Raw genomic sequence first — 10,563 nt, forward strand, 5'->3', positions numbered from 1 at the left:
GATCTTTTTAAGCAAAAACAAAGCCATTAGTGCAGGCACATAAGCAAACTGTGCCATAAGTCATGATCTTCAAACTCAATCCAAACAGCAATGCTAATAAAAACTAGCTGCAGAAATGCAAAAGGCACTGAGCTGTGCAACAGTAAATGACAAGGTTGCCAATCCATTAAAACTAATGGCCTACAGGGCCATGCAGCACTGCTGGGATTCACATGCAAATTTGTATGCAAAGTGTTCAGGCACTTTGTAGAACATGATACACCATTAATATCAATTCACATGTGACTCCAGTGGCAAGGCAGGACAGCGCACATGTCCTCTGTCCCAGGCCTTACCTTGGAGCCTGCCGTGCTTTCCCAGCACTTTCACAAGGGCTACATACTTGGTAGTGTCAAGAACAGCCGAAGGATCTAAGCGGTCACTATAAAAGAAGCCAGAGTTACATGAGGCAATCAACTACAAAAAACGAGTCATAGTCAATTGATTACTTTCCAAAAGCTAACCAAACGGCTAACTGGCCTTGACACATAACATGTTTGAAAGTATGTATCAATTCAAAGCTAATTACAGCCGTGAATGCAGAAATAAAAATACAGAACCACACACACTGCGTCGCTGCACAGAACAATGCTGAAGACACACTTGGTCTTTACAGCTCTTTCCACATTTAGCCTTCACCGTGAACGTTCAGACACCTAAGATTACTTATTTCCATGTTAAAAATTTATTAGTAAGGAAAAGAGGCTTCTTAGGAGCAGACAGGACTGTGCACAACACTATACGGCAATGGACCTGGCTGAAGCTCACTGGAAAGCCACCGCTGCCGCACTCCTTGGCTTGGGAACTAGAATGTTCTACTAAACTGCATGTTCCCTGCAGGAAGCAGGGACTAAGGAGCCCTTCCAGTGCGGAACTTAAACAAATACTAAAAACAAAGAATTTTCAAAAGTACATAAGAGCAATATTCCATCCACACGATGCATCAAGGGCACTTTATACATCTGCTGGGTTATTCCAGTTGCCAAGACACTTACAATTCTTGTTTCAAGTTCAACGCATCTTCTGCATTATCATGTCGACAGCACAAATTTATTAAAGCTGCATAGCCACCAATAACCATGTCTGACTCATATTTTGCTTTCACCTCAAGGGCCTTTTGCATATTCTATAATAAAAGGATTTAGTGAAAAAGAAAAAATATAAAAGGTAAAATACCACTTTTTTTTGTTGAATTGTGCAGAGTCTTAAAAAAGCTAACAGTATTTTAAAAATTAAATGGTTTAACACTCTTAATTCTGCCCCTAGAGGGGTGTGTGTGTGTGTGTGTGTGTGTGTGTGTATACATGCAAGCCAGCTATATTTATGCAGGTCTTAAAAGTTTTATTTGTAATTAAAAATTAGACTATGACAATATTTTCCAAGTCATCCCTAACAGTCTAATTTCCAGAGGTAGAAATACACAGAACTGAAAAGCTCTTCAGAAGAGTTTGGTATATAAGCGATGTGACAAAGGCTGGTTTGGAACGTAACAGTGCCATGATATCATCTCAAAGTTAGTTACAGTACAATTTTTCCCCTGGAAAAAAAAAACACAGGCACACTAACAGTTATACTGAAGCAGAAACTGAAAGAGTGTAGTGATACAACACAAACTGCAGATACACTGACATGAACACAAGGCGCAGCTGCAGGCCTGCTGGGGAAGGCAAGGGACCTTTATCTCGGAAAGCTTTTTCCTAGCAGGAAAATGGAATTTCAATCCCTGCATTAACAAGCTCGTTATATTTGACTTGCAAATGACTACTGTGTGTATCAGTTGCTTGACAATCTGGATATGAGAGACCGGAGCCATGGCTTGAAAGGACATTTGGCATGTATGATAAACCTATCACGCTGTTACTATCATTCACTTTGCAGATTATCATAAACAAACTACAGCAACCCGAAAACATGCCATTCATGGTGTCGCTAAAATTAGTTAGCCTTTCATTTAATTGAACTGTTCTCAAGCATGACACCTAATAATAAAGTGCAAAATTCATAAACATTGTATTTGATTTTCCTCACTGTGGCCTATATAGACTATCTCCCCAAAAAGCACATGTGAAAAGGGCAGAGCTGTCAGGGTTACCTCCTCTGAACAGAGCAGCAGGATGAGCTGCTTCAGGACATCTCCTACAGGTTGGCTTTCAGCTTTGAGTTTTTCAAGTGTTGATTCCAAATCAGATGAGGTAAACTGGGATGTCTACATGGGAAGAACAAAAGTTTACTATAGAAAGAAAATACAGTCCTTGTCACTCAGCCCTGTGAGCTGCCTTGCTTCTCTGTCATAATGCTCAAAGGGATATTAAATATTAACCTCAGGTCTGCGGATGAAGAGAGTTATGAACTCTCTAGATCATATGCAAACATATCCTAGATGTTCTTCTGAGATGGCTAATAGTTTCACCAACTCGGAGATAGACAAGATAACTTGCAGGGACACTATTTGGAATTCTCATTAGAAGCAGTTAAAAAAAAAAACAACAACAAAACAAAAACAAAGTCAGAAACTACTTACTTTTCCAGAATCTACCTTCTCTCTGTCAACCAGAACCTTAATATCCTAAAATTGGGATTCAAATTAGTACAGAATTAGAAAAGATAGGGAAAAAAATATGTGAGTGAAATTAAAGGCAACTTTTGCAAGCCCCCACCTCATCTGAATGCTCCCTGTCTAAGTTTCTGCAGGGTTCCTATGCATACGCACTAATCACTGTAATGTTTTACATGTGCCCTTTAAAATTTAAACTGTTCCGACCAGCAATCAATAAAAGCTTTATTTTTATGGTTATTTTGGAACAGAAAGGTTTTGACCCTTCAAGCTAAATTTAAGTAACATTTTAAAAAGCCTCTACATATAAATGAAGCAATTAATAAAGTTTGATGGATTACACTCACACACCTTAATCAATTCAGGAACGTGATAGTTATCCAGCAAATTTCGAATGCCTTTGTAGATGTTTTCAGGAACTTTAACATTCTGTGAGAAGGAAAGGGAGGGAGGTAAAGAAAACGCAGAGTTTGAGACAACCACTCTGAAATTTGTCTAACAGAAATTACCTCAGACATAATTTAAGTCTCTAACTCTCGAGTGTCATCAAGAAGCGGTCTGAGTGTACTTAAAAGCAGCATTTGAAACCTAATAGATACACGTCAGGCAAGACAGGCAGTATGTAGCAAACATGAAACGGTACCATCTCCTGCAGCTGACGGAAGTATTGTCTCAAGTGCTCCTCCTTGGCCTGTACCTCTGAGTCACTCATGCTGTCAATCAAGTTATAAAGAAAATAGCCAACAGCTTCTGTGGAAAAAAAAAAGAGAGAAAGCATTCTACTAAAATTACCGAGACTGTCATGTTATCAAGATTAATTTATAAGAAATCACTTTGGTGTGCGATGTCACCCTGATGAGAGGCTCTGAGGTGGCAACAGTGATCACTGAGGCATAGAGACTGTGGTGTGGGAGCGCATCTCTAACTGCTGAGTGAAAGGAATATTAATTATGTTCAGACCGAGTGACAGCTTCTCGGGACTGAATCTTACTTCAATCTATTCTCCCCACCGCTCCATGACAGGAGTGGTCCTGCCCAGGTCTCACCTCCCTGTCCAAAGCATAGGTAGTGAGCATAAATACATATCGTCACGGAGTTCTATACTATTTTTTTGTGGACAATATTTTGAAAATTAGAAATGACTGATAAATATTGAGCACAGAAAGTTAAAATAGTGTTAATGAGCAGATACAGTAATCCCACGGAGAGCTGCCTATTAGCCAATGAAACGCTAAGATTAACAAAGATGTTTTGTAACAACAGTAATTTTCATATGCATTCAAGCATAAAATTCATAGGGCCATGTGTCAATGCCTAGAAGAGGAGGTTTGAACTTTCAAGAGTTCTTCTTATAGAAAACTATATAGTCCTGACTACAGTAAATCCTGAATTATGTCATTTAGTTATAAGTTGTATTTAAGTAAAAAATTTAAGACCTTTCCTACTTTATATGCATAGTTAACTACACATGCAAAACCCTGAAATCATACAGAAACAGAGACACACTGGTTTGTAACCCTCTCTTCACAGATGCTATCAGGAACTGATTCATCCCTCAAGGCTCCACATTCTGTCTTAAAAATATATATAATAAACCCCATATACTTTAGAGCTCTCAAAATGTACTTATTTATATAGATTATTATAACCAAATGTTTTCAAATTCCCACTTTCAAAATCAGAGTATTTACTGCTGTAATCCTTCTAGCCCATCATTACACAGAAGAATGGATTTGGAGATAAGTTACAATCATCTAGATGGAAACGCTACCCGTTGGTCCCGGAGGCTTTTGGAAATAACGACCATCCTTGTACAGCAATTCTGTTATCTGGTAAGACAGGAAATTCATGCATTGCAGCAAGAGAAGAAAAAAAAAGACAAATACAATAAGAGATTGAATATTTGAAATAACAAAACCTCTCCCAGTGAAGGATTACTCTCTCAGAGCAGTCCCACCCCTCCTCGACCCATCACACAAATCATTCAGTTTTTGAATAGTACACTTGTTTTCAAAAATAGTTTTTAAAAAAAAAAATGAAGAAAAACTGCAGTATTATGAAACATCACAAAGAAAGGCTCTAATGTAATGTTTAAATGTGAATTTGGACACTCAAAACTAATTCTCATGACCAGAAAATCTCTTACAGGAGGGTAAAGCACTGTTTCTCATCACAGTATTCGGAGTCTACTCAAAATATCAATTGTTCTCATTTTGAGTAAAATATTAGGAAAATATTAAGTAAAATGTGCTAGACCAGAAAACAATATGCACTTTGGGTTTCTTAGTGACATTTTTCATTCACTTAAATGATTTTAAGATGAGTCAAAGATTCAAATGTATTTGAATTCAAATTCTTATCAATTCAATGCATAAATTTTCAACATAAAAATATCCTACAAGTACACACTTTACCATTAAAATTAATATACACCTCTGGCACTGAATTATTAACCATAAGTAGCATTTGACCCTATGTTTAAACCCTCGGGGTGGAGATGGAGCAGAAGTATACAGCAGTGGTCTAACGTGGTACGGTCGGGACTCCAGCTGCTTCATGTTGTCACAGCTGAGCCTGTCCTGGCATGTATCACTGGCATTAATAACAGCCACACTTTAGTCATTTCTACTATCATGAAGGTGTGCTTCTAATACAACCCAAAGGGTGGGTAATATTAAAAAGACAAGCAGCCTTCTGTAAGCTGTCTATTAAGCAACACACACAAAGGAAACTATACTAGTAAATTCTATAGAAACTGTAGCTGCACACAGGATGTGAGGCAACTGTAGTATTTAGTAATAATTTTCAACAGATCCATTCAATGAATACATCAATAAAAGTCTCCTTAGTCAATGAACTGTTTCTCTATATAACCCAACTACATACTAAACTTAAGTATCAACTCTGAGTGACAGCTGTAGGAATGCTAGGTAGAGAACTGGATGGAATTATACTTAAAAAAAAAAAAAATACTTGGGCCTGATTTGCTTATCATGTGTAAGTCCCAGGGTTCAACTTTGACACCAAACATACAAAGCTTATCAAACTGAAACTGGGAAGGTTAGTTAATAGTGTCCATTCAGATCTTCTTGACTTAAAGTTTTTTCATCCAATCATGAACTGTTCTGGCATTAAAAACCAGTTGACTTCTTTCAAAGGTAGCAAGCAGTATTGGGTTGGTCTGCATACCGTTTACATATAAAAATATAAACAAACAAAGACTTATGTAAATGTCAAGAAAACTGGGCTAGAGGTGAGCTCAGTGAAGCAGCGCTCACTGAGGAAATGTAAGCACCCACCCAGCACCGCCAAAAAGTTATTAAGCCTGCAAAATCAAATTTTGTCTTGAAAGATGAAAACCTTAGTAAGAATTCAAGATTAAGTCAAAGACTAATTGAGTAACATCGTTCTTGCTGTTTTAGAGCTACCAATATCAAGACTCTTAACCCATTAGCTTGTAATAATACATCGGAAATATGTGAGGCTATTAAAACTTAGTTCGATAGCTTTCCACCTATCACATTGTGTTTGCAGTATTAGGAATACATACCTTGCTCCAAAGATCTATATTCATTGACCTGCAGAGGGCAGCAAAGGATTAAAAATATGCTCAGAGGTTCAAAAAACAGTAATTATATGATGTAATCTGTGAAAAACATCAATGCCTTTAACACGTAAATAAATAACAAATTGAACAATTCATGAAAAGCAACTAATTTTTCAAAATAAACTTTGGTTTGGATGGGGACCACTGAAAAGCCACCTACCTCTTATGTGTTGGGGTCCAGGTCTGAAAGGCTTAGCTGCATGGCCCCCAGTATCTGACTCACTTGTAATACGGAGAAGGCGAAGGCGACCACCACCTTGCCTGAGTAATCAAGACTAGCATCAATCACTCCCAGGTGCTCATGGGTAACTGTTTCTTTGGATGCAACTCCCTGAAAAAGCAATCTAGCACAGGGCACACAACCTGAAGCTCAAGAGGGAACCACTGTGAGGTGCCTTCTATAAAAAACTGCTATTGTCATAAAAGACAAACTTATTCCAGATTAGAGAAAATTTTAAATAAATGGCAACCAATATCCATCCCTGAATAGGACTTTGTACAAAAAAAGGGAATAAAATAAGAAAAAGGACATAAACTTTAAAACAGTATTATAAACTATGTGTTAGCTAAAAATAGTCCAGGAATGCTTAACTTCCTAAATTTTTAAACTGAGGTTACATGGAAGAATATCTTGTCTTTTTGGGTTACATACTTAAATATGTCGATGTAGAGGATGGCCACGTGATTAAGCTCAAACAATCCAGAACACCCCCTTCCCCACATATACAATTCTAACAGACATAGAGGCAGGACAAAGGATGAGACAAGATACTATACTCTAGAGGGGATAATATATGTGAATTCTTTGTATTATAAAATCTGAAATCAATTCAATGAAACAAAGAAAAAACTTAGACTTAAATATGGCCTGTTTAAATGACATAGCATTTTAAAGACAGGACCACAAATGAATGTGGGCATCTCACGACTGCTCAGCTTTGTCCTCATACTCAGCTTCTGTGGTAATTTTACAATATTAAGATGCCTGCTTCTGGACTGGCGAGATGGCTCAGTGGTTAAGAGCACCACCAACTGCTCTTCCCGAGGCCCTAAGTTCAATTCCCAACAACCACATGGTGGCTCACAACCATCTGTAATGAGATTAGATGCCCTCTTTTGGTGTGTCTGCAGAGAGCAATGGTGTACTCATATACATAAAATAAATAAATAAATAAATCTTTAAAAAAAAAAAAAAAGAAAGAAAAAAGAAAAGAAAACCCTGGAACCATTTTGAACCTAGATAGCATGTCTACGAACTTTGGTGTCTGCCATCTAATAAATTAACAGATAATTCTTGCTTCTGTTTTACCCACAAAGAAAATAAATTTCTGAGAAGGCAGAACTTGTAAAGGACAGTTTCTTCTCCATACTACCCTTAATTTAAGTCTGTCTTAATTAAGAATGGGTTTGTTTTGTTTTGAAGAACAGAACTGGAAAAACACACTTGTACTATTTCTGTTGCAGACTGACTGCAGGTTTTAAGCAAGCTTTTTCTAGAGATAATAGAATTTGGGAGGACAATTTGTAAGGAAACATAAACATTTTGATTGTGTTATTGAGTTAAAGGTCAGCGATGTCTCGGTGACAAGGACCGTGCTGCTAATAGCTCTCCATCAGAGTCTATATGGCAAAACCAGGAAGGGAGCTAGAGCAGACAGACGTCCTGCTGAGCAAGAAAAGTAACAGTGAGGCAGAAGACAGAACCCGCGGTGATGGGACCTCCTTCCCATCACTCCTGCTTAAGCCTGTGGTGCATTTCCTATACCAATTAGGAATTAGGAGCAAATGTCTCATCCCAGCTCTCAGTTTTGCTGAGGTTAGGACATCATCATCAAAGGCATCTCACTCACTGTTTACAAAGAGGACTTGAAGATCTGGCATTAATTTGGTCACTACAGTAAGGCTAATGTTTTATACAGTTTAGGTTCAAAATCTGATCTTTCAACATTTGGCTGGCAACCTTCCCAAATAACGTCCAGAGGCCAAGTTCAGATTGTTGTAAGTCGGAGAGTCCATCCTGACCAAAGAGCTCTTACGTATGAAACCCTGGCCTGCCACCTCGCCAGTTCTCCAACGTCTCTCCAATGTACTACTGACTTCAGTGCAGAAGCCACCTCCTGCAATGGCTCAGGACTTTGGAGGGCTTTCAATCACACGCCGAGGGACCCTCCTCTCTCTTTCTCACTAACACTGTGCTGTACTGTTGCTAGAGGAAGGAAAAGTTTCTTTCTAAATGCAACTGCATCCTACATTTGACCAACTGAGATTTATTTACGTGTCTTAGGACAGAGCCCCAGGACCCTGAGGATGTGCTGACTGCTGATCCTCTGGCCTCGGCGTCTAGGGGCTGAGATCACCAGCACAGGTCATTTTGCTCCATCAGCTTCATTTGGTGCTGGGGACGGAACCAGGCACACACACATGCTAGGTGAGGAGTCTACCAACTGAGCTATAGCCTGAGGCCTCAAAACAGTTTTTGTGTAGCTTCATTTTTTTTTTTTAAGAAAATTTAAAGTAGAAAATCTCTTTATAATCAAAAAGAGGCACTAAACTTAAATGACTGAAACTTAAGTGACTTAGCCTATGTAAGTTATTAAACAATTTATAAAATGGAAAACCATATATGGAGGCACACCCAAACAATATAATGTTTTTTTGGGTTTTGTTTTTAAAAAAGACAATATAGCATATTTTAAGCTGCTGATTGTTCCCTTTTTGTTTCACAAGGGCCCACAGCCGGGTTACTTACAGCAGGCATGGTCAGGACTGGTAGTACTCAACAATCCCTTCCTGAGGTTCTTTCCACTACTCTCAAAAGATATAAGAAAATAATGTTTTGCAAAATTATTCTGAGCTGCGCAGGTGGCAACACATAAAGCGGAAGAGGTTGTGCTACCTATAATCCCAGCCCCCGAGGTGGGAGGATGATTACAAGCTCAAGGCCATCCTCAGCTACACAGGAAGCTTAAGGTCTACATGGGCTTCAGAAGACTGTATACAGTAAGCCAGAGATGGAGACACAAGCCAGTAAGATGGCTCAGCAAGTAAAGGCTGCTCGCTGCACAAGCCCACGATGCATGTCTGATAGAGATGAAGGTGAAGAGAGAAAACCAACCCCTCTGAACTCCACATGCACTGTCCCCTACCCACCAATAATTTAAAAAAGAAAGTATGTTAGTTAGACTTCTAACAACTTGGCACAAGGCAGAGTTGTCTAAGAAGAAAACACAATCGAGAAATGCCATCAGATTGGCTTACAGACAAACAGAGGGCTTTTTCTTTTTCTTAACTTCACATATTTAAAAAATATTTATTTATTCATTTAATCTATATGAGTAGTACACTGGATCTATATGAGTAGACACACAGAAGAGGGCACTGTGGGTCCCATTACAGATGGCTGTAAGCCACCATGTGGTTGCTGGGAACTGAACTTAGGACCTCTGGCACAGCAGTCAATAAGTCATGTCTCCAGCCCAAAACATTCTTTTTTTGTCTGTTTTTTGGTCTTCTTGTTATTTTTTTTTTCAGTGCCAAGGACGGACCCCTAGGGCCTTGAGCTTGCTAGGCAAGCTCTCTACCACTGAGCTAAATCCCCAACCCCTTTTTCTTTTTTTGCTTGGTGACTGATAGGGAAAGATCCAGCTCAGCTCTAGCAAGTGATGCTGGAGAGGTGTAAGAACGGAGATTGAGTTAGCCATGGGAGCCAGTCGGTGGGTAGCAATCCCCACCGTCTCTACGTCAGCTCCTGCCCAGACCCCTGTATCACAGAGTGAAATAAACTCATTCCTTTCTAAGTTGTTTTTGATCACAGTATTTTATAACAGCAATAGAAACTTAATACGGAGTAAAACCTTACAGTCAAACAGACTAGGAACAACTGCCCAGTTAGACCCTGGACTTGCTGTAACTATTATGGTCTTATTAAAGTTGCCTAAGAAAGTATACATCTGTATTTCCTATGGGTTTATCTAAAGAAACTTAGACATCTAGTTACCATGATCTGGGAGTTCCTGTATTTCTGATTAAATACTTGTGGGAATAAGTCACTTCTGGTAAGTCTTGTATGTTAAGGGTAGGCGCTTCACATGCTAACACAGACTCTGCTGGCAACAGAGTCTCTTTCTCCCATGTGGTATCTAGAGATTGCGTTCAGGTATCAGGCTTGGCAGCAGTGACTCCACATACTAAGTTATCTTAAAATAGGAACATCAGATGATGCTATATTCCAAATACCTAAGGGGTAATATTGATATTTTGAAGAACATATGCTGCAATGGCCAGTTGTGTTATGTCTGTAACTTAGTAGTTCAACAAAAAGAAACCAATGTGTATCTATGCATTCAGCAGGAATCAAAATGGC

The 10,563-nt window shown here is 38.8% G+C and overlaps 1 protein-coding gene across 1 annotated transcript in view; it reads right to left on the reverse strand.

Moving 5' to 3' along the window:
• Lrpprc (leucine rich pentatricopeptide repeat containing) overlaps positions 1 to 10,563 on the reverse strand; it is an 83,863-nt gene that overhangs the window by 43,615 nt on the left and 29,685 nt on the right. The window contains exons 15-22 of the mRNA XM_052186495.1: positions 6,144 to 6,171; positions 4,365 to 4,422; positions 3,237 to 3,343; positions 2,945 to 3,022; positions 2,561 to 2,605; positions 2,132 to 2,245; positions 1,035 to 1,165; positions 336 to 421 (exon numbers count right to left, since the gene is read on the reverse strand). Coding sequence (XP_052042455.1) covers positions 336 to 421; positions 1,035 to 1,165; positions 2,132 to 2,245; positions 2,561 to 2,605; positions 2,945 to 3,022; positions 3,237 to 3,343; positions 4,365 to 4,422; positions 6,144 to 6,171 — 647 coding nt within the window. The remainder of the gene's footprint in view (positions 1 to 335; positions 422 to 1,034; positions 1,166 to 2,131; positions 2,246 to 2,560; positions 2,606 to 2,944; positions 3,023 to 3,236; positions 3,344 to 4,364; positions 4,423 to 6,143; positions 6,172 to 10,563) is intronic.

The sequence above is a fragment of the Apodemus sylvaticus genome, chromosome 6, assembly GCF_947179515.1.
Source record: "Apodemus sylvaticus chromosome 6, mApoSyl1.1, whole genome shotgun sequence".
Lineage (NCBI taxonomy): Eukaryota > Metazoa > Chordata > Mammalia > Rodentia > Muridae > Apodemus > Apodemus sylvaticus.